A 23,816-nucleotide genomic window follows, 5' to 3' on the forward strand; every position below is an offset into this window, starting at 1 on the left:
TTTTTTCTGTTCTTTTTAATTACTACAATATTTGTTTTAATTTTTTCATAATAACATATGACAAATAAATTATATGTATTTTATGGTATGTGTATGTAAAATGTCCAAAATTATAAAATATAGCATTCAAAATTTATATTTCCATTAAGTAAAAATAATCATTTCAAATAAATAAATATATTTTTTTATAAAGAATTAAATGTTCAGAAAATAGTAACTATGTACACATAATATTACAAATTCTAATTTATTATGTAATTTTTTTTCTTTTTTTTATTAATACAATATTTGTTTTAAAAAATAACATTAAAAAGTTATATTTACATTCTGTAAAAATAATAATTTCTAAAAAATAATCTATTATGTAAATTTAAATCAAAAAATTTATTTATTAACAGCTTCAAAGTTAAAAAAATAAAATTATTATGTATACATTCATAAATTTATTTATTAACATTGTTAAATGTTAAAAAATCTTTTGTATATTTAGTTTTTCCGTTTTTAAATTACTGCAACAATTTTTATAATCTTTTTAATAAAGGCATATTAAAATAATAGATCTCTAATTTCAATCTATAATAAATTGAATTCAATTCATATAAAAAAATAACATATTCAAATTTCATGAAATTTTTACATTAATAATATACAATTTTAGATAATCAATTTTCCTAAACATTCACATCTAAAATTATAAACTAATTAACAAGTACTTTAAAATAATTAAAACAAATTTAATTCAAAATAAAATTGTCCAAAAAATCATTCAAAAATTAATTCAAAAAATAGAAATCCAAAAGTCTGAAAAATTAAGAAACATAATCGATTATCACCTCAGTGTAAATTATCACATAATCGATTATCCACAGTATACCACACATAATCGATTATGCTTCAAGTGCAAAAAATACCATAATCGATTATCCCACCAAATTTTTTTTACAGATAATCGATTATGTCGTGAGCATAATCGATTATTCACAATATACCACACATAATCGATTATGCTTCAAGTGCAAAAAACACCATAATCGATTATCCCACCAAATTTTTTCCCACATAATCGATTATGGCAGACGTTCATTTTCACTCATAGTCGGTTAAGAACGAAATTAAATTCACAGAAGCTTTGTGAACAAGTGAATTGTCTCTGTTTTGTGAGGAATCTCATGTGCTTGTTGCTGATGTGCATGCATGCTTTTGCTGAAAAGCTTCAAACAAAATACTTCCTCATGCATGGCCAGATACCTTCAAGTGAAGGGCACACATAACTTTTCTCTTATCCTACGTGGCACTCACTCCCTCACCCTCTCCTTTCTCTTCACTTATGAGAAGACCCTCATTTTGACCAACTTTCTTCTCACCCTCACCCTCACCCATCTACAAATCCAAACGGGGATGGCACCCAACATCCGTCTGCGTCTACAGTACCACCCCCAAAAGCAAACACCCCCTAAAAGATTGGTTGGAACATCATGTTCTTAAACTAGAAAACAATTTCTCTTTTCATAAAGCCATGCACGTGAAAAGATATTAGCAAACAAAAATAAATTCTGCACCTCAATTAAGTAAAAAAAATCCAATTTGGAGTCCATTTTGTGCAACCAATAAAATAAAAACAGAACCCTAATTTCCTATATCAGACCACGTAACAATGGAACCCTAATTCCACACCATCCATCTCTAACCTTATATGATGAACGACACCTTCACACCACCGTCGACCTGCAACTCGCGACCACCGCAATCGCCGCCGCACGAACGCACGAATGTACGAACCGCCACAACCGCAACCATTCCGCTCGATCGCCACCACCGCCGCACTCGTTCAGAGAAGACGCACAACCTCCGCGCACTCCACAGTAGCCGCAAAGTGAAACCAAAACGAAAACGAAACGCGAAATCCTAAAGGTCAGTTTATTTCATTTAATTTTTCCCATTCAAAAGGACACCGTTTTGGGTTAAAACGAAAACCCAGTTGAACTCGCAAACTTGGAGCAGATTCGCGACTTTGAGCGAGTTCACCGAGTTCACTCCGATTCTGCCGGGTTTACTCAAAAAACCGAGTTTACTACCGAGTTAACTCGGTAAGGTATGTGGAAACGTGAACTCGGATGAGTTAACGAGTTGACTTGACAACCATGATTTTGAAAACCTGTTGCATTAGACTCTGTAGAACTCGGCAGATTTGATCCACTTGGATTTTCAGAATCGTTGTGTTGTTTACTTTCATCCTTGGGAGCACAAACTCTCTCTGTGCATAAAGTGAAATTGAGTATTACAGAAAAGGTTCATAGGCATTTTATAAAAATAAAAAAAAAAGTTCATAGGCTGGTCTGCCAAACTCATATTTGAAAAGACATTAATATTAAAATCCATGAGTAATAACAAATATGAAACCAATGAAATCTCCAAAAAAACAGAACAAAGGCTGTTTAATGTGCAAGTTGTCAATCCAATATTTGAACAAGTTTTAACCAAATGTTTAACCAAGACTTGCCTAGGTAAGATCCACCCTTTGTTGTGCGCTGAGCACATGTGCTATATAGCTGCTTTGGAGTTAGGGAAACAAGTTCATGGACAGGTGGTGAAGACAGGGTATGAGAACGGGTGTTTAGTGGGGAATGCACTTGTTGGAATGTACTGTAAATGTGGCTGCATAGATGGCTCTTGGAACACAATGTTATCTGGTTATGCTAGGCATGGATGGCTGGCTTTAACAGTATTTGAGTCAATGATCACAGCTGGGGTTAAACCTGATGAGATTACCATGGTACACATATTTTACGCTCTTCTTATGCGTGAATAATTGTCATTATTGCTTAAATTTCACTTAATTGTTTTTTTACTTCAACAGATTAATAACTCAATTTCTGATTAAGTTTTAGGCTTTAATACTTAACCCAGTTTAATCATCCATTTCCAAAGTTATTCCTATCTTTCAAATAACTTTTCTTTTTGCAGGAGCAAATGGCAAATCAATTATGAATGAGGAATATTATTGTTTTATCTATAATGCACTAGCTTGCCTTTTGACTCTATTCTACAAGAAATATCATTTTACTTCAAATAATATTTTAGGTTGGTGTGCTGTCAGCTTGCAGTCATAATGGCTTGACAGACAGGGGTACTGAATATTTTCATTCAATGGATAAGGATTATGGTGTGAAACCAAATTCAAATCATTATACTTGCACTGTCGATCTTCTTGGTAGAGCAGGCTGTCTGGAAGAAGCATAAAACTTAATCAGAAACATGCCTTTTGAGCCAGATGTTGCAACATGGGGAGCTCTATTAGGTGCAAGCCGAATTCATAGCAATATGGAACTATGTGAGAAGGCTGCTGAGATGATTTTCAAGATGGAACCTCATAACTCGGGAATGTATGTTCTTCTTTCAAATTTATATGCAGCTTTAGGAAGATGGGTCGATGTTAGTAAAATTAGATTGAAAATGAGGGAAGTTGGTGTTCAGAAAACACTAGGGTATAGTTGGGTTGAGGTACATAACAAGATTCATACATTCACAGTTGGGGATTTTTTTCACCCAGAGAAACGTAGAATATGCACTTTCTTAGAAGAGTTAGATTTAAAAATGAAACAAGAAGGGTATGTTCCTTCAACAAAATTGGTCTTGCATGATGTGGAAGAGGAGGAGAAAAAGCATATGCTAAAGTATCACAGTCAGAAATTAGCTGTAGCATTTGGAATTCTGACTCTACAGGCCGGTAGACCAATACGTGTCATGAAAAACTTACGAGTGTGTGAAGACTGTCATAATGCCAACAAACACAAATCCAAGATTGTTGGAAGGTTGATAATTGTAAGGGATTCTCATCGATTTCACCACTTCAGTGAGGGTATTTGTTCTTGTGGGGATTATTGGTAACAGTGTGAAATATGATGAGAATTAAACTAGTTATAAGTACAAATTGTACTCTATTATTGTACCTTCTCTCTTTCTTCGATGACCTTTATACTTTATTTTGAGAGTTGAACCTTTCTTCTTTATGTGTTATACTTTAATAGTATATGAAGATATTTTACCTCTTTTTGCTAACATTAGTGACATGTATTTTCTTGATAGTTGAACAAGTTGATGCATGGTGAAGAAGACAGTGTGCGTGGAAGCATAATATAATGCACACCAACTATGTCTATGTTGTGAGGCATTTGCGTAAGTGTAATTCACGTTATCTTTGTACGAATAGTTATAGGAGTAAAAGACGAAGCAGAAGCAACGAGTCTTCATCCACCACCACCAACTCCGTCAAAGTCAAAGACCCTGACATTGTGACATGGAACAAGGCCATTTCTTCCCACATGCGCAATGGCCACTGCGACTCTGCTCTTCGAGTCTTCAACTCCATGCCTCGTTGGAGCTCTGTCTCCTACAACGCCATGATATCTGGGTACTTGAGGAACGCAAAGTTCTCCCTCGCAAGGGACCTGTTCGATAAAATGCCTGAGAGGGACTTGTTTTCCTGGAACGTTATGCTCACTGGATATGTTAGGAACCGCAGGCTCGGCGAAGCCCGCAAGTTGTTTGACCTTATGCCTGAAAAGGATGTTGTATCCTGGAATGCCATGTTGTCTGGGTATGCCCAGAATGGATTTGTTGATGAGGCAAGGGAGGTTTTTAATAAGATGCCTCATAGGAATTCCATCTCCTGGAATGGGCTGCTTGCAGCTTATGTTCACAACGGGAGACTTGAGGAGGCACGACAACTGTTTGAGTCCCAATCGGACTGGGAATTGATTTCTTGGAATTGTTTGATGGGTGGGTATGTGAAGAGAAACATGTTGGGTGATGCTAAGCGAATTTTTGACCAGATGCCTGTTAGGGATGCCATCTCCTGGAACACTATGATTTCTAGTTATGCTCAGGTTGGAGATTTGTCTCAGACTAAGAGGTTGTTCCATGAATCTCCAGTTCGGGACGTGTTCACTTGGACGACAATGGTTTCTGGATATGTGCAAAATGGAATGGTGGATGAAGCAGGAAAATATTTTGACGAGATGCCGGTAAAAAATGAAATTTCATACAATGCAATGCTTGCGGGATATGTGCAAGACAAGAAAATGGACACTGCGAGGGAGTTGTTTGAGGCAATGCCCTGTCAAAATATAAGTTCATGGAATACCATGATTACTGGCTATTGTCAGAATGGTGGTATAACTCAAGCCAGAAAACTGTTTGACGTGATGCCTCAGCGTGATTGTGTATCTTGGGCAGCGATCATTGCTGGCTATACTCAGAATGAACACTTTGAGGAGGCTCTTAACATGTTTTTGGAGATGAAACGAGATGGGGAAAGTTCCAATAGGTCTACCTTTAGTTGTGCTTTGAGCTCATGTGCTGATATTGCTGCCTTGGAGTTAGGGAAACAAGTTCATGGGCAGGCGGTGAAGGCAGGATTTGAGACTGGTTGTTTTGTGGGAAATGCGCTTCTTGGGATGTATTTTAAATGTGGCAGCACAGATGAGGCTAATAAAGTGTTTGAAGGAATAGAGGAGAAAGACGTCGTCTCTTGGAACACAATGATAGCTGGTTATGCTAGGCATGGACTTGGTGGGCAAGCTTTAATTTTATTTGAATCAATGAAGAAAGAAGGTGTTAAACCTGATGAGATTACAATGGTATACATTCTTTACATTTCATAAGAATTTAGATTTTTCATTTAGAGCTTGTTGTTTGCATGTACTTCATATGTCATCCAGTTTGGTTTATAGGAGGTATAAGCTTGGGAAGGTTTAGGCTGGAATTAGATTGGGCATTGGGAAGATGTGGAAATCTCTTGAATTCCCTTGGACCATTCGTTCTCCTGTTTTCTTTGTACTCAGTATCTCATACTCTAGAACCTGCTATCTCTCTTGATATGAAATTAATCCTTGTTAGTAATACTGTAATACATTATCATTTTCTTAATCTATTACTTATATTGTGATGATTATGTTTGTTCATGAAGAAATTGACACTGATGTAGTATATGGTGTTAAGAATGTTCTTGATTAGTTGACCTTATTAATTGGAACAGCTTAATATAAAAGATAACTTTTTAATACAGTTTTGTTGGTTCTTACCCCCACTACTTCTCTTCTTTAGTTATGAGTGATGCATGCCGTTGTGTACTTTTAAATTTGTTGCAAGAGAAGTATTTCATCAAGTACACAAAAAAATACCAAAAAATTAAGTACAGACAAAAGTGGAATAAGGGAAAGCGAGAGTATACTGCTGTGGTCTCTCTGACTTTGTCTTTCTTTTGTCACTATCATCAACTTGGATAAGCAAATCCTATCAGAAATGCTACTAGAGCATTTGTGTACAATGTCAATTTGCTTAGTTTTATCTAGCTTGTGTTACTGAACCTCTTGGCTTTATTTATCTCATAAGATGAAAGATAGGTGCCCCCTGCACTAATAACGGATTCCCTTAGTTTTCTTCCTTTGTGTGGTATCTTCATTTTTATTGCAACCTCCTTGTTTTAGTAAAGTTTTTCTTTTTCCCTGTAAATACAATTAGTTGTTCAAGTACTTTCCTCTTAGCCCGGTAAACTATAATCAATTACTGAAAAAAGAACTAAAAAGGAGTCGTTAATCTTGTTTGTCTCTACAAATCAGTAGTGGCATGCCTTCGTTAACCCTTTCCTGTGTTCTAACTTTCTGTTTATTCTTCTAATTATGTTTCAGGTTAGTGTTTTATCTGCATGTAGTCATGCTGGCTTGATAGACAGGGGAACTGAATACTTTTATTCAATGAATAGTAATTACAATGTAACACCAAGTTCAAAACATTATACTTGCATGATTGATCTTCTTGGAAGAGCTGGCCGCCTGGAAGAAGCAGAGAACTTAATGAGAAAAATGCCATTTGAGCCTGGTGCCGCATCATGGGGAGCTCTCTTAGGTGCAAGCCGGATTCATGGTAACATTGAACTGGGTGAGAAGGCTGCTGAGATGGTTTTTAAGATGGAACCTCACAACTCAGGGATGTATGTCCTTCTTTCAAATCTATATGCGGCTTCTGGTAGGTGGGTTGATGTTGGCAAGATGAGATCAAGAATGAAGGAAGTTGGTGTGCAGAAGGTAACTGGATATAGTTGGGTTGAGGTACAAAACAAGATTCATACATTCGCAGTTGGGGATTGTTTCCACCCAGAAAAGGATAGAATATATGCCTTCTTAGAAGAGCTAGATTTGAAAATGAGGCGTGACGGGTATGTTTCTTCAACAAAATTGGTTTTGCATGATGTGGAAGAGGAAGAAAAGGAGCACATGCTCAAGTATCACAGTGAGAAATTGGCTGTAGCATTTGGAATTCTGACTATTCGTGCTGGCAGACCAATACGAGTCATGAAAAACTTACGTGTTTGTCAAGACTGTCATAATGCCATCAGACACATATCCAAGATTGTTGGAAGATTGATTATCTTAAGGGATTCTAACCGGTTTCACCACTTCAATGACGGTATCTGTTCCTGTGGGGATTATTGGTAAGAATAGACAGATACGATGGAAATTAACTAAAAGAATAGTTGTACTATTTGAGAAGTGCTGAAAGCAATGTGAAGCACATTTATGTCTGTGTTGATCCACGCGAATGTATAAAGCTGACAAGGGTGATCAGATAATCTGAATTGCAACGACCTTAGTCAGAATCACAAAGTATGATCATCTGATTGAAGTTGGAATGTGGCATTTCTTTGAATTACATCATAGAGAAGTTATCTCTTTTCCGAATCCTGTTTCACAATTTATTTGTCAGAATTATAGTTAACAAAAATTTATCAATGTCATTATTACAATGTGATCATTTTTCATAAAAAACTTGCTCTAATGCTTTCACTATAAAAATACTTATACTTGCAATGTAATAAATGTCATTCAACATCAGAAATATCAAGAAAACGATGAATCATCTAAAGAAGATTCAAAATCCAGTGAAACTGGAGAGCCTCAAGAAAATGGAGAACAATATGAGGAAGTCAATGAGGAAGATTCGGTAGCAGATGAAGAGGTACATTCCAAGGAGGAGGAGGTGGTCCTTTGATATCAAGTGATGATGGTACAAATGATTTGTTGGTATGTGTTGATTATAAAATAATTGTTTGTATAGATGCTTGTGATGTTCACTTTATGGAATGAATAACACTTGTATACCTTTGTAGGGACTTAATGAAATAAATCTAATAGCTATGGAATTGGAGGAAAACAATGTTATGGCTCTTGCAATTGTACCACCTGGTGGTAAGGACTAAAGTAATTGATTGAAAAATATAAAGTATTTAACATAAGCCTTTTCAAAGTTGCACTTTGCTTCAATTGATGCATACCAATATTTTAAAAGTTGTAGACATTTACATTTCAACAATCATGCAATGTTTGTTGGGATTCTCTAATATAAACAAGGACAAGTTCATATTTACATTTTGATATACAATTTTAGGAATAAAAGAGTTATCTTTAAATTTTTCCACTTGAAGTTGATAGAAGAAGATGATAAACACTTGTTTTAGAAAGATTAACATCTTAGCAATGTGATTAACACTTGTTTTAGTAATTAGTTAGTCACTTCTATCTGAAAAAAGGTTAAACCTGAAAGAAGCTGAAGGAACCCAAAAGGAAAATTTACTAGATGCTAAAAATCAGAATATTCTTTGTTTTTCATGCCAACTGCTCACTGGAGCTTCATGTTTATCAGCCTGCAAGTTAAGAGCAAGACACCATGAAGAAACCAAGTTCATGATAAGATAACCAAATAAAAAGGTATTTTCAGGGTTTTTACTTGATAAATTTGTGCATATGATTAACTACTGCTATGGCAACTTGTACTGTGAGATCCAAATATCATTCTTCCTAGAAGTTTATGGATGTTTTGCATAGTACAGGCATACTTGTGATCATTTGGAGAAACTCAATCTAATAAAGGGTTATGATCCTTTTGTCAATGCGATGAGTTTCAGTTAGGTAATTTCAAATAATTCAGTTTATCTAAAACATATATTGCTTTAATGTTTATCGTCATGCAATAATTAGCAATCATTAATCATTGCATGCTTTTTTGCTAGGTTGGAGGTTTATCAATTATTGATGGCAAGAATGCTTATTTTCATCAATGCAGATTACAACTACAATTCTACAATCTGTACGCACTGTTGTTTCCAGGGGAAATCAATGTTACTTACTCACCACTAAGTTAGACTGAGTATTTTATGCTTCTCTTTTTTGGACTTTCTTTTTTATTTTATTTTTCCCATTGGTAATTGGGTTCTAAAAAGTGGATCATCTTGATAGTCTGTTTTTCTAAATCCTTTTTGCATGTACGGTGTCTAGTGTCACTAACGTTTTTCCTCAAGTAAGTCTGAACTTTGCTGGTGGGGCATCTCTGCTTTTAAGATCACGGGACTACCTGATACAACATAATTCTATTGTAAGTATTCAAACTTCAATTGCTATTTCTTAGATTCTCTGAGCGTCTTGAGAACAGATATTGCTGATAGCATTTTGTTCTTCACGTACACTTTATTGCTTTGTATTGTCCAACTTTTGTGTACTATATGTGACCTCACTAGATGCTATGGTGAACCTATGCATGTTACAGGGTGGTGCAGCAGTGTGGTGTATTGGTTTTCAAAAAATCCAAGGTCAAGGGGTAACAATTCTAGGAGGAATAATCCATCCATACCAATTTGAAAACTTTATGTCCTATATTCATCTCTTTTATGGTGACATCTAGCATGGATAAATGGACTAAGCTCATCACATATTTAATATTGCAAGTTTCATTTTTAACTTAATTCTGCTCCACTCTTGCCAATATTTATTGGAGACCAATTAAAATCTGTTTAATTTATTCTTGATTCTGGAGTGATCTAGGACTATATTACTGTACTGAAATATATAATAATATGGAGTTATACTAAAATTTGTCTAATTTAACATCGATCTAAGTGATTTGAAATTATATTATATAATAACTTGGAGTTATAATAAGTGGTTTAAACCAAAACATTACATCAGTAATTTTCACAATTCTGCATTTTTGTTCTCTTTCATTTCTCAAATATGGTCACAAAGGAGATGCATAATCAGTAGAAAAAGGATTAGATAAGCTCCAACATTCATAACATCTTTGTTACACTTTATAGGAGGAATAACAACCAAATATGAGGTGGATTGAAGATTCAATCACCACAAAACAAAATGGGCTATCATCAGAAAGAACTTTCATTTTCAGTAATTGATCATGCATTTAAATTTTGTTATACAACTAATTTCTCATGATGCTGCTTTAGCTCTTTATAACAACTTCAAAAGACCATTTACCTCACCAAAAGAACTTCTTAAGACTTCACACACCACTTTAATTGTTTGTTTGGACTGAGAAGTGAAAATAAGATAGCAAAGAAGGAAAGAAAGAAAAGAGAGAAAAAGTGAAATATTTGATTGTTTAATAAAAGAGAGTAAAAAAATGAAGAAAAATGAAACAATAATTTAATTGATTTGATAGATTAAAAAAATTAATTGACATATTTAATAAATGAACAAAGTTTCCTTTTCTTAAAAATGAATTTTTGATTAAATGTTAATAAATTTTAAGTGTTTTTCCTATAAATTGGATTTTCACTGTAAAATAATAATTGTCAGTGTGTATAATTTGTAAAATAACAAAATTTTAAAATAAAACTTTAATAGATATTAAATAAAATTCAAGTTCAAATGTTAACAAAAATTAAACTGTTTGTAGAAATTAATATGTCCACAGAATAAAAATGTAATAATATCTAAAGAATAAATAGTACATTATAGTCTTTTAAGGAAAAAAAAAACATAAATTTTAATAAAGATAGTATTCAAACATAAATTGAATTACAAAAATAAATAATAAAAATAATTTACTTCAATATAAGAAAATTTGTATTTTTTACAGATGATTTCCGTAATTTTTAGTTTGAAATATCACATACAAATTAGCTTAACTATAATTTAAAATTGAAATCCATATCAAACACACATTAACATATTCATCCAATTAAATCATAATTTTAATTATTCAACCTTAATATAATTTTTTTTAGGGTATAACTATTTCTTTTGACATTATTAATCAAACTATGATTTTACTAAAATCTTATAGCATGAATATTACTTTATCTTAATAAGTAAACAGTAGGTTGTATGTGAAACCCACAACTACATTAAAAAATCTATTAAATCATGTTTACCATTTTGGCAAAAGAAATAAAAAAAAAGGCTGCTACAACATCATGTTAATAATTTGTCATATTTTCACGGTATAAAAAATTAAGTCCTATCAACGTGATAATATTAAAATAAAGACAACACATATATTATTAAAATCTAAATAATGACGTGACTAATTACAATTATAATTATATCACTCCTTATTTCGGTTTTTTATAATTTTGATAATTTTGTTAGTATACTTCGACAATATCATTTTAACATATCTGATTTTTCTTCTGTTAACAAATTATAATTGATATGAGTTTTTTCTTAAACTAAATATTTTTGTTCTCTCAAATACTTCTTAGTCTGTTATCTAAGTTATGAAAGACTTATGTACTTAACTATTTTTAGATCGTTCACAAATTAAGTCAATACATAATTAATTAATTAATCGCACATTTAATTATGGTCTATAATTTATTGTAATATTTGAAGTTTATTTTGTCTATTTTTTCGGGTCAACAACAAATATCATATTTCAGTATGTATGATGCAAATGGGAGCAATTGTTCAAACATCAAGAGATCAAGCAATGACTTTTTTATGTTTTCCTTGGTGATTATTTATTTATGGGAAGTTTGTCAAATAAAATAGTGTCTAAAACTTAACAAAATCAAAACAGTGTGTCTTATAATTAGTTACTAGTGAAATAGTACATGTTGATTTAATAAATTCTTTTATTTCTTTCCCTCTTCGAACTTTTGCATTTTATTGCATCGAATTCTGGGTTCTTTTCATATTATTCTTTTCTTAAGAACATATTATAAAATGGTTTGTTCTCATGTAAGGATTTTGATTTTCAATTGAAGAAAATAATATTGGTAGAATAAAATTATTGTAAAGAGAAAGAGAATTGGTATTTACAGTGAGAATAGCTTATTATGATGACATAATAAACTATTATTTTATTTAAAATAACAAAAAATGGAAGTATCTGGTAGCTTCTTCTTTATCCTCAAGAAGCTCTAAAACTTTCAAGAAGCTTCTTATTCATCCTCAAGGAGGCTCTAAAACTTTCAAGAAACATCTTTTCCAGTAATAAATTGGCTATGCTTCCTTTCTTCCTCATTTCAGACATTGATCACTCAAAACTCAAACCAATTCATATTCTGTTCGTTTTTTCCTTAACATTTCATCTCTCTATTCCCACAAATCAAACCTATAATCTCAAGTCCGAAAATGAATCCCGAGAAGTTTACGCACAAGACCAACGAGGCTCTCGTCACTGCTCACGAAACAGCGGTGAGCAATGGCCACGCGCAGTTCACTCCTCTCCACCTCGCCTCCTCTCTGCTCTCCGACAAGGCCGGAATCTTCTTCCAAGCGTTATCCAATGCGGCCGGCGAGGAATCGGCGCGCGCGGCGGAGAGAGTGTTCAGCAAGGCGCTGACGAAACTGCCCTCGCAAACTCCTCCTCCGGATGAGGTTCCGGCAAGCACGAACCTCGTGAAAGTCATCCGCAGAGCGCAGACGCACCAGAAGACGCGTGGCGACACGCACCTGGCAGTCGACCAGCTCATCCTCGGCCTTCTGGAAGATTCTCAGATCGCGGAGTTGCTCAAGGAAGCCGGCGTGGCGGCATCGAAGGTCAAATCGGAAGTCGAGAAGCTTCGCGGCAAGGAAGGGAGGAAAGTGGAAAGCGCCACCGGTGACACGACCTTTCAGGCTTTGCATACCTATGGAAGAGACCTTGTGGAACAGGCAGGAAAGCTCGACCCGGTTATTGGAAGGGATGAGGAAATACGAAGGGTTGTGAGGATTTTGTCCAGAAGAACAAAAAATAACCCGGTTTTGATTGGTGAACCGGGTGTTGGAAAAACCGCTGTGGTTGAAGGGTTGGCTCAGAGGATAGTTAAAGGAGATGTTCCTAGTAATCTTGCTGATGTTAGGCTAATTGCATTGGACATGGGTGCGTTGGTTGCGGGTGCGAAGTACAGAGGGGAGTTTGAGGAGCGGTTGAAGGCAGTTTTGAAGGAGGTGGAAGAGGCTCAGGGGAAGGTTATTCTGTTCATTGATGAGATTCATCTGGTTCTCGGTGCTGGGAAAGGTGAGGGTTCCATGGATGCTGCTAATTTGTTTAAGCCAATGCTTGCGCGGGGTCAGTTGAGGTGCATTGGCGCCACTACACTTGAGGAGTATAGGAAGTATGTGGAGAAGGATGCAGCCTTTGAGAGAAGGTTTCAGCAGGTGTATGTGGCGGAACCGAGTGTTGTTGATACTGTAAGTATACTCCGTGGCTTGAAAGAAAGATACGAAGGCCACCATGGTGTAAGAATTCTTGATCGTGCTTTGGTTGTGGCGGCTCAATTGTCTAGTCGCTACATCACTGGTCGACATCTTCCAGACAAGGCAATTGATTTAGTTGACGAGGCTTGCGCGAATGTGAGAGTTCAGCTTGATAGCCAGCCAGAGGAAATTGACAACCTTGAAAGGAAGAGAATGCAGTTGGAAGTGGAACTTCATGCTCTGGAGAAAGAGAAAGACAAAGCCAGCAAAGCTCGTTTGGTAGAAGTGCGGAAAGAGCTTGATGACCTGAGAGACAAGCTGCAACCTTTGATGATGAAGTACAGAAAGGAGAAGCAGAGGGTTGATGAGATTCGACGACTAAAGCAGAAAAGAGAAGAGCTGAACTTTGCTCTTTTGGAGGCTGAGAGGCGATATGATCTTGCCAGAGCTGCGGATTTGCGGTATGGGGCGATTCAGGAGGTGGAATCTGCAATTCAAGGGCTTGAAGGGAACACTGAGGAGAATGTAATGTTGACAGAAACTGTTGGACCCGAACACATTGCGGAGGTGGTGAGCCGCTGGACTGGCATACCGGTGACGAGACTTGGGCAAAATGAAAAAGAAAGGTTGATTGGTCTTGCTGACAGATTGCACAAGAGGGTTGTAGGACAAGACCAAGCAGTTAATTCTGTGGCAGAGGCTGTGCTGAGATCAAGAGCAGGGCTTGGGAGACCTCAACAACCAACGGGCTCCTTCCTGTTCTTGGGTCCAACTGGTGTTGGCAAGACCGAGCTTGCAAAGGCCCTCGCCGAGCAACTTTTTGACGATGAAAACCAGTTGGTGAGAATTGACATGTCTGAATACATGGAGCAACACTCTGTTTCACGCTTGATTGGTGCACCACCTGGGTATGTTGGACATGAAGAAGGTGGTCAGCTAACTGAAGCTGTGAGGCGAAGACCTTACAGTGTGGTACTGTTTGATGAAGTAGAAAAGGCACACATATCTGTCTTCAACACTCTCCTTCAAGTCTTGGATGATGGAAGGTTAACCGATGGCCAAGGCCGCACTGTGGACTTTAGAAACACGGTCATCATCATGACCTCTAACCTTGGAGCAGAGCACCTCCTTTCTGGACTTTCAGGAAAATCTTCAATGCAAGTGGGTCGTGATAAAGTAATGCAGGAGGTAAGAAGACATTTTAGGCCAGAGCTGTTGAACCGGCTTGATGAAATTGTTGTGTTTGATCCACTTTCGCACCAGCAACTAAGGAAGGTTGCACGGTTACAAATGAAGGACGTTGCTTCTCGTCTTGCTGAGAGGGGAATTGCCATGGCAGTCACTGATGCAGCTCTTGACTATATCCTTAGTGAGAGCTATGATCCGGTTTATGGTGCCAGACCGATTAGGAGGTGGCTGGAGAAGAAGGTTGTGACGGAGCTTTCTAGAATGCTTGTGAAGGAAGAAATTGATGAGAACTCCACTGTCTACATTGATGCTGGTCCTGAGGGCAGCGACCTAATTTACCGGGTGGAAAACAACGGTGGAATGGTTGATGCTGTGACTGGTCAGAAGTCTGATATTCTGATTCAGATGCCTAATGGACCACTGCAACGATCTGATGCTGCCCAGGCAGTGAAGAAGTTGAAGATTGAGCAAATGGATGAGGATGAAGATGGTGAAATGGAGATGTGACTGCACACTGATGATAACGATGGATGATGACTGTGAGACCTTTAAGTTCATGTTTCTGGTTCTTTTCGACAACTTGTTTTGATACTTTCGCATCTTCTGAAAGTTTTTCTAAATAGGAGTGATTGCAGGAGGATCATCCTCTTGTAAATATTGTATTCAGTTCAGACATGTAAAAAATTTCAAACCAAAGATTTTAGTTGGTTTTGGTTTATTCAAAGTTTGCAGTTTACAATGCAAACAAATCTTGTATAAATTGTACCAAAATACTTTATTAGTATTAAGTTCTTAATTAATTTTACCTTACAAAACTTCACGATAACCTTGGGACAAGGATCATTTGGGACAGTTTATAAAGCAACAATGCCTACTGGGGAGGTTGTAGCAGTGAAGGTGCTTGCACCTAATTCCAAACAAGGGGAGAAAGAATTCCAAACAGAGGTATATTCTGTTACTTGGTTTGTGGGATTCAGAATTTTGTATAGTACTGGAAAAAGGTGTCATAATTATCTTATACATTTCCTCCTCAGCCATTTACATTTCTTTCCTTTCATTCAGAGACTCATAAAAACATAAGTTTAAAGGTATTAAACCGTTGCAAAGTTCATAGATGATTTGATACTTATTTATTTGACTTCAATTGAAGTGATTAATAATCTAGCTGGTGATGATTATCCTTGCTTTTGCTTCAATTACTCCTCATATTAAAGAGTTTATTGTTCATTTTCAGAAAATCAGTATATATATGTAAAATATGTAGCGATTCTCATTCGCAAATTTTTTTCTGTTCTTAAAAACAAAAAGAAAGAAAACAGAAAAACTTGCTTGATAAGATTAATTTTTGAAAACTGTTTTCAAAACTAAGACATCTTTCATATCTAAAAGAAGATCTGAACATCTCTTCTAAGTTGTTTTGGTTTTCTACTTTAAGTTTTCTGTTACTTGCATTCTTCCTTGCATTGTTTCATATTCTCCCACTTTTACTCTCCAAAATTTGAAAATTGTTCTATAATTTTTTTTTTATAAAAAAACTAGAAAACTTAGCTCACAATTGAAACCCCAAGTGTACCCGTTTTATCAAATTGTTTTGGAACATTACCATATGAATGACCTTAAAATTTAGAATTATTATTTTGGTTTTTGTAGTATGGTTATCATCATTGGAAATAAAAGCCTGCAGTGGTTGTTTAATTTTCAAGACTGAATATATCACAGTTTAAAATGGATAGGGAAGACCACTTCCGCAAGGTTATATCATTTATGTAATTGATGATATTGGTTCTAATTTGAGTAATTCAGGATAAGCTAATATATTATAACATCAGCCATCAGTTGGTTTGTTGAACTTTTTATATTTAACTTTTTGCTTCAGGTATTTCTGCTAGGAAGACTGCATCACCGGAATCTTGTGAATTTGGTTGGATATTGTGTAGATAAAGGGCAACGCATACTGGTTTATCAGTATATGAGTCATGGAAGTTTAGCAAATCTTTTATATGGTAAGAGGAAGGTCTTTGTTGTTCATCTATTTTTATTGTTTTTTTGTCTAGTATCTTCTTTTGCATGTTTTTACATGTCACGTGACAAACTAAGTTGTCTCAATTGAGAATAGTCTGCAAATGTTTGTAGGTGAAGAAAAAGTATTGAGTTGGGATGAAAGGCTGCAAATTGTTCTTGATATTTCACATGGAATAGAATACCTTCATGAAGGAGTATGTATTTTCATTGATGTATTTTTTTTCTTAAATGTATGAGAAAATGTGTTGATGAATATGAATATGCATGGAACAGGCAATCCCACCTGTCATACATCGCGATTTAAAGTCTGCCAACATATTGCTAGATCACTCAAAGAGAGCTAAGGTAATATTTTTTTGTATATGCTCTTTTTAAAAGTCAGATCCCCATTCATTTTCCTAATTTTGCATTAGATATTGAATCAAACAGTGCTATCCTTCATTGGTTATGTTGTTATTGTTGGTCAAAAGAACTTTGTGCATGACTACAAAATCAGAGAGAAGCTCTTGCATGGTGGCTAAATGATTGAAAATCAAGAAGCTTAGGTGGCATTTCTAAAGCTTGTGTTTGTATATTGGAATATATAATAAACAGTTAAATTTGGCATTCATGGCATTGATAATATTCTATCCAGATATGAATAAATTGTTATCAAAATTGAACTGTGCAGGTTGCTGATTTTGGACTCTCAAAAGAAGAGATCTTTGATGGCCGGAATTCTGGTCTCAAAGGTACATATGGCTACATGGATCCTGAATACATTTCCACAAGCAAGTTAACAACGAAGAGTGACATATACAGTTTTGGTATCATAGTTTTTGAGCTCATCACTGCCATCCACCCTCATCAAAATTTGATGGAGTATGTTAACCTTGTAAGTTACTTTTCTTTGAAGAAGATGTTGGAATACTTCACAATTTCTGTCTCATCTTGTTGTTTATCTTGCAAGGCTGCAATGGATCATGATGGTATAGATGAGATTCTTGACAAGAAAATAGTGGGAAAATGCAATCTTGAAGAAGTGAGGCAGCTTGCAAAGATTGGACACAAATGCTTGCACAAATCACCTAACATATGGTCCTAATGTTCATCAATGTCATATTGATGAACATGTTTATGTTATAGACAGAGAACTGTTATAGACAGTTTATGTTCATGCTAAAAAAAAGAAATAATAAAATGTCCAATTCACTAGTTGGAAAAAAAAAGCAAACTTTCCAGAGAAAAGAGTCTGAAGTTAACATTACAACTAAACTTTTTTTTTAGAATAGTTGGTAACAATACAGTGATAGATTATGAAAAGAAACGTAGATGATAGAATAGTTTAAGATTTATTAATGAGTAAAAAAAAAACTTTAGAAAATGAAACAATATGAAAACAATGTCATCTTACAGGTATTGAAGATTTTTTTTTTATATTAATACATATGTAAACATTTAATAAATTAGTAAAATATAAGAAATTAAAAATTATAGTAATTGAACTCAAGATGGAGTTAAAATAAATAAAAAATGTCCAATTCAGGTGCTAATTTTTAACGTGCTAAAATTTTATATTGAAGAACTTAAAAAACAAGCCTTTCATCATGGTAAGGCATGTATCTCAGAACACAAATTTTCACAGTCGCAGGTTTCAACAAGAGTGACAAGGGTTCCTTGGCATCTTTATCATCATTCCTCTTACGAGCATTTCTTACCCTAATTCTCCTTCACAAATATCTCTTGCATAAAGATAAAAATATATTCCTTTATTATTTATATTTAAGACATTCAGATTGAGATATTGTTAATATTTGATATTTTGTTATATTTTACTCTATATAGAGTATATGAATAAATAAATTAAACTCCTCCATATCATATATCTTTTAAATTTGCATGAATATAATATAATTGTTGCATAAAAGATATTATTTGAAGTCAGAGATTATCCAAGCAATTAAAATTTTGGTTTCGAAATACTCTCAGATTTCATTTGTTTCATCTTATTATCAGACATCCATTCATGGATTACAGTTGGCAACACTTTTCTTATCAGAAACAGTCAACAATTATTCCTTCACTGGGGCCCACAACCCTCTTCCCATATCAGGATTTCATACTTTAATTCATCACAACCCTTGAATGCATATTGCTTGAGTAGCAATTAAAGTCAAGCCATCATTCTTCAGTTCAATCAATATCCATTCATTCCTTTAAAGAAAAAGATGTTCCCCTGTCATCCTTTCTAACTTCTCTTTTCATCATTCTACCATTCATTCCTGCACTCAATCCATTTCACTTCATTTCCAACTCCTTCCTACCATGGCAGCAGAAGTTGTTGGTGGTGCTCTTCTTTCCGCCTTTCTTCAGGTTGCATTCGATAGGCTCGCTTCTCCTCAAATTGTAGACTTCTTTCGTGGAAGAAAACTTGATGAGAAGCTCCTCAGCAATTTGAAAACCATGCTGCACTCCATCAATGCTCTCGCTGATGATGCTGAACTAAAGCAGTTCACAGATCCACACGTCAAAGCATGGCTTTTTGATGCCAAAGAGGCTGTCTTTGATGCAGAGGATCTGTTGGGTGAAATTGACTACGAACTCACCAGATGCCAAGTCGAAGCTCAATCCCAACCTCAAACCTTTACTTCCAAGGTATCAAATTTCTTCAACTCTACTTCATTTAACAAGAAAATTGAATCAGAGATGAAAGAAGTCCTCGAGAAACTAGAATATCTTGCAAACCAAAAGGATGCTCTTGGTTTGAAAAAGGGTACTTATTCTGATGATAATGATAGATCAGGCAGTAGAATGTCACAGAAATTGCCATCATCTTCTTTGGTGGTTGAAAGTGTTATTTATGGGAGAGATGCTGATAAAGATATAATAATTAATTGGCTCACATCTGAAACTGACAATCCTAACCAGCCATCAATACTTTCCATTGTGGGCATGGGTGGGTTGGGTAAGACCACCCTGGCCCAGCATGTGTACAGTGATCCTAAGATCGAAGATGCAAAATTTGATATCAAAGCATGGGTTTGTGTTTCTGATCATTTTCATGTTTTGACCGTGACAAGAACAATTCTTGAGGCAATCACAAATCAAAAAGATGACAGTGGGAACCTAGAAATGGTTCACAAAAAACTGAAAGAAAAATTGTTAGGAAAGAGATTTCTTCTTGTTTTGGATGATGTTTGGAACGAAAGACCAGCAGAATGGGAAGCTGTGCGAACTCCTCTTAGCTACGGGGCTCCAGGAAGTAGAATTCTTGTCACAACTCGAAGTGAGAAAGTTGCTTCTAGCATGAGGTCTGAAGTGCATCTTCTAAAGCAATTAGGAGAGGATGAATGCTGGAAAGTTTTTGAAAATCATGCATTAAAAGATGGTGATCTTGAATTGAATGATGAGTTAATGAAGGTTGGTAGAAGAATAGTTGAGAAGTGCAAGGGATTACCTCTAGCTCTCAAAACAATTGGATGTCTTTTGAGCACAAAGTCATCCATTTCAGATTGGAAGAACATATTGGAAAGTGAGATATGGGAGTTACCAAAAGAACACAGTGAAATTATTCCTGCGTTATTTTTGAGCTATCGCCATCTTCCTTCTCATCTTAAAAGGTGCTTTGCTTATTGTGCCTTATTCCCCAAAGATTATAAGTTTGGGAAGGAGGAGTTAATTTTTTTGTGGATGGCCCAAAATTTTCTACTGAGTCCACAACAGATTAGACATCCAGAACAAGTTGGTGAAGAGTACTTCAATGATCTACTGTCAAGGTGTTTTTTTAACCAATCAAGCTTCGTAGGGCGTTTCGTCATGCATGACCTTCTGAATGATTTGGCAAAATATGTATGTGCGGATTTCTGTTTCAGGTTGAAATTTTATAATGAAAAATGTATGTCGAAAACAACCCGTCATTTTTCATTTGAATTTCGTGACGTCGAAAGTTTTGATGGTTTTGAGAGTTTAACTGATGCTAAAAGACTTCGTTCATTTCTTTCTATCTCAACATTTGGGGGATGGCATTTCAAGATTTTGATACATGATTTGTTTTCCAAGATTAAGTTTATACGCGTGTTATCTTTCTATGGTTGTTCAGACCTTAGAGAGGTCCCAGATTCTGTAGGTGATCTTAAACATCTCCAATCGTTAGATCTTTCGTTTACATTTATACAAAAGCTATCTGACTCGATATGTTTGCTCTATAACTTACTAATACTGAAGTTGAGCTCTTGTTCATTGTTGGAGGAGTTTCCCTCAAATTTGCATAAGCTTACCAAATTGCGTTGCCTGGAATTTGAAGGTACAAAAGTGAGAAAGATGCCAATGCATTTTGGAGAATTGAAGAATCTTCAAGTACTAAGTATGTTTTTCGTGGATAAAAATAGTGAGCTAAGTACTAAGCAACTGGGCGAATTGGGAGGACTCAATCTTCATGGAAGGCTATCAATCAATGACGTGCAGAATATTGGGAATCCTTTGGATGCATTAAAAGCAAATTTGAAAGATAAACGCCTTGTGAAGCTAGAATTAGAATGGAAGTCGGACCACATGCCTGATGATCCAAAGAAAGAAAAGGAAGTACTTCAGAATCTACAACCTTCCAATCACTTGGAGAATTTGTTTATTAGGAACTACAGTGGTACAGAATTCCCAAGTTGGGAATTCGATAATTCAAATCTGGTGTTTTTACAGTTGGAGAAGTGTAAATATTGCCTATGTTTGCCTCCCCTTGGACTTTTGTCATCACTGAAGACCCTCCTAATTATAGGGTTAGATGGAATAGTGAGCGTTGGTGATGAATTTTATGGGAGTAACTCTTCGTTTGCATCCTTGGAGTGGTTGGAATTCAGGAATATGAAGGAATGGGAAGAATGGGAGTGTAAAACTACTTCTTTTCCACGTCTTCAACTGCTTTTTGTGAATGATTGTCCGAAACTGAAAGGTACGAAAGAAGTTGTTAGTGATGAGCTCAGAATTAGCGGAAACAGTATGGACACATCGCATACTGATGGCATCTTTCGACTACATTTCTTTCCAAAGCTCCATGAACTTCATCTGACATTGTGCCACCACATAGAAATAATTTCACAGGAGTACGCTCATAATCATCTCATGAATCTACATATTCGTGATTGCCCTCAATTTAAATCATTCCTGTTTCCCAAACCCATGCAAATCCTGTTTCCGTCTCTTACTGAGCTTTATATACTTAATTGTCCAGAAGTTGAGTTGTTCCCAGATGGAGGTTTGCCATTAAATATAAAACATATGTTTCTTTCAAGTTTAAAACTTATAGCCTCCTTGAGAGACAACTTGGATCCCAACACATCTCTTCAAACCTTGTTTATTGAACAGTTGGACGACGTGGAGTGTTTTCCCGATGAAGTTTTGCTGCCACGCTCTCTCATCTCTCTATATATCCATAATTGTTCAAATCTTAAAAAGATGCACTACAAGGGTCTCTGCCACCTCTCCTCTCTCACACTTCATGGTTGTCCCAGGCTTGAATGCTTACCAGCGGAGGGTCTCCCCAAATCCATCTATTCTCTTACAATCTGTGGTTGTCCATTGCTGAAGGAGCGTTGTCGGAATCCAGATGGCGAAGACTGGGGAAAGATTGCTCACATCCAAAAACTGGATATTCGATCATATTAGGCGTGCACCTATTTGAATTTGTCTGTCACTTCAACAGGTTCGAATTCTCCACAGTATCTTTGTACCTTTTGGATTACAATTTTTTTAGTTGCAAACGGTAAACCTATAATTGCCATTTTCCAAAAAAGAGCAGCACATGTTATACTTCTTAAACTCATGATATTTATTAAAGGAGGATGGCTCAACTACGTTTTTCATCAATCAATTACTTTTATTTTACTCTTATTTTCGTGCAAAATTATTTCAATTCTTCCAACCAAATGTGTCGAACATTTTCCATGTGATGGTAGAGGTTCTGAAAGTAGGAATTAGAATATACATTAATGGCAGAGACATGTGCTTTATCATTCATCAACTACATCACTCACTCACCATACTCAATTCAAGCTGTAGCTACTCCAACCCCATTGCATGCAGCTCTATAAAATTTGTATGCTAGTGTATTTATGATGGGTACACACATTCTTTCTTGAATTTTAAGTTAATGATTTAAATGGAACAATGTGCTAATGCTTTTGTTTCTACCTTATTTCTTCCACAGCTCTTCCAAAGTTGGTTTCTAGCAGTGTACCATGATATTATACAATTCCCGAGCAAACTCCAACATCTGAGAGACAAATTGAAAGAATGGAGTTTTGAAATTCAAATACTTTAAACATTAATTCTTAGAACATTGTAGATTGGAAAGTGGATTTCTGAACCAAACTCTTTTGTTGAACCTCTTGGTGGGTCTATTTGATTCTAAACTTGTCTTTGAAGGAATAAAATAGAACCCACTTTTCTTATTTGTATGTTACTGTTTCAATTATATTTTACTACTTTATTACCTCTCCTCTACAATCTGGAGATTGTAATTGGATTTTTAATCTTGCTTTTTAATAGTAAGGAATTTTAACCTTCCTTTTCTTTTCTTTTTTATTAAATTGGTTTCAAATTTAAAAGAAAAGAAAAGTCAAATTAGTATACAAAGTAATCTCACTAAAAGCTTAAAAAGTCAAATGACTACAAAAACCATGCATAAGGAGAAAAAACTTGTTTCAAAACCTTGTAAGAGCACAAAATTTGCAGAATTAACAAGTTTATTTTTTACTTGATTCTCAAATGTGAAATAAATAACTATGAATACTTTTCGATCTTTTAAGAGTATGAAAAAAATTAAATGTCAATTTTCAATTTTAATGTTTTTGAAAACACATCTAAAGTTTATTTAATTGATTACTCAAATTAAATTACCTTATTTTTATCAAAATTAAATTTATTAATGTGAAATTTATCAAAAAAAAGAAAAATTATATAACTTTTGCATTGAAGTAAGAAAATGTGAAAAATAATGAGATATAAAAAATAATAAGATACTACATTAAAGATAACCTTAAGAGTCATTTTTATAGGTTGATTTAAGATAATACAAGAGATTATCTTAATAAGGTTTATTAAATGTATCATATTATCCTATTATATAATTATTCATGTGATACATATAATATTATTTTT

General features: G+C 35.1%; 5 protein-coding genes across 34 annotated transcripts; all 5 read left to right on the forward strand.

Moving 5' to 3' along the window:
* Window positions 1–1,355: 1,355 nt before the first annotated feature.
* On the forward strand, window positions 1,356–9,833 carry LOC137837045 (pentatricopeptide repeat-containing protein At4g02750-like). Of its 29 annotated transcripts, XM_068645881.1 has the most exons (12): window positions 1,356–1,911; window positions 2,495–2,773; window positions 2,965–3,383; window positions 4,087–5,639; window positions 6,690–7,664; window positions 7,894–8,081; window positions 8,168–8,246; window positions 8,701–8,765; window positions 8,888–8,966; window positions 9,068–9,194; window positions 9,333–9,429; window positions 9,601–9,833. In XM_068645881.1, exons 4-5 carry the CDS (start codon window positions 4,140–4,142, stop codon window positions 7,494–7,496), a joined length of 2,307 nt encoding a protein of 768 aa, XP_068501982.1. In that variant the 5' UTR covers window positions 1,356–1,911; window positions 2,495–2,773; window positions 2,965–3,383; window positions 4,087–4,139; the 3' UTR covers window positions 7,497–7,664; window positions 7,894–8,081; window positions 8,168–8,246; window positions 8,701–8,765; window positions 8,888–8,966; window positions 9,068–9,194; window positions 9,333–9,429; window positions 9,601–9,833. The 29 variants fall into 29 exon arrangements, with proteins under 29 accessions (XP_068501982.1, XP_068501976.1, XP_068501989.1 ...); XM_068645875.1 differs by having other exon boundaries at window positions 1,356–2,773; window positions 3,082–3,383; XM_068645888.1 differs by having other exon boundaries at window positions 1,356–2,773; window positions 3,098–3,383; window positions 6,690–7,722; window positions 9,068–9,204.
* Window positions 3,256–3,888, forward strand: LOC137836944 (pentatricopeptide repeat-containing protein At4g02750-like). The gene has a single exon (XM_068645748.1). The coding sequence runs from the start codon at window positions 3,256–3,258 to the stop codon at window positions 3,886–3,888; it is 633 nt and encodes a 210-aa protein (XP_068501849.1).
* A 2,356-nt stretch (window positions 9,834–12,189) lies between the features above and the next one.
* On the forward strand, window positions 12,190–15,489 carry LOC137837044 (chaperone protein ClpB1). The gene has a single exon (XM_068645870.1). It carries the CDS (start codon window positions 12,429–12,431, stop codon window positions 15,168–15,170), a length of 2,742 nt encoding a protein of 913 aa, XP_068501971.1. The 5' UTR covers window positions 12,190–12,428; the 3' UTR covers window positions 15,171–15,489.
* On the forward strand, window positions 15,436–17,912 carry LOC137837047 (calcium/calmodulin-regulated receptor-like kinase 2). 2 transcript variants are annotated; one of them, XM_068645901.1, is made up of 6 exons: window positions 15,436–15,608; window positions 16,540–16,666; window positions 16,797–16,879; window positions 16,959–17,030; window positions 17,356–17,559; window positions 17,635–17,912. In XM_068645901.1, exons 1-6 carry the CDS (start codon window positions 15,531–15,533, stop codon window positions 17,767–17,769), a joined length of 699 nt encoding a protein of 232 aa, XP_068502002.1. In that variant the 5' UTR covers window positions 15,436–15,530; the 3' UTR covers window positions 17,770–17,912. The 2 variants fall into 2 exon arrangements, with proteins under 2 accessions (XP_068502002.1, XP_068502003.1); XM_068645902.1 differs by having other exon boundaries at window positions 17,356–17,546.
* Window positions 17,913–18,105: 193 nt separating this feature from the next.
* Window positions 18,106–23,188, forward strand: LOC137837042 (putative disease resistance RPP13-like protein 1). The gene is made up of 2 exons (XM_068645868.1): window positions 18,106–22,359; window positions 22,864–23,188. Exon 1 carries the CDS (start codon window positions 18,990–18,992, stop codon window positions 22,320–22,322), a length of 3,333 nt encoding a protein of 1,110 aa, XP_068501969.1. The 5' UTR covers window positions 18,106–18,989; the 3' UTR covers window positions 22,323–22,359; window positions 22,864–23,188.
* The last annotated feature ends 628 nt before the right edge of the window (window positions 23,189–23,816 follow it).

The sequence above is a fragment of the Phaseolus vulgaris genome, chromosome 4 (genome assembly GCF_000499845.2).
Source record: "Phaseolus vulgaris cultivar G19833 chromosome 4, P. vulgaris v2.0, whole genome shotgun sequence".
Lineage (NCBI taxonomy): Eukaryota > Viridiplantae > Streptophyta > Magnoliopsida > Fabales > Fabaceae > Phaseolus > Phaseolus vulgaris.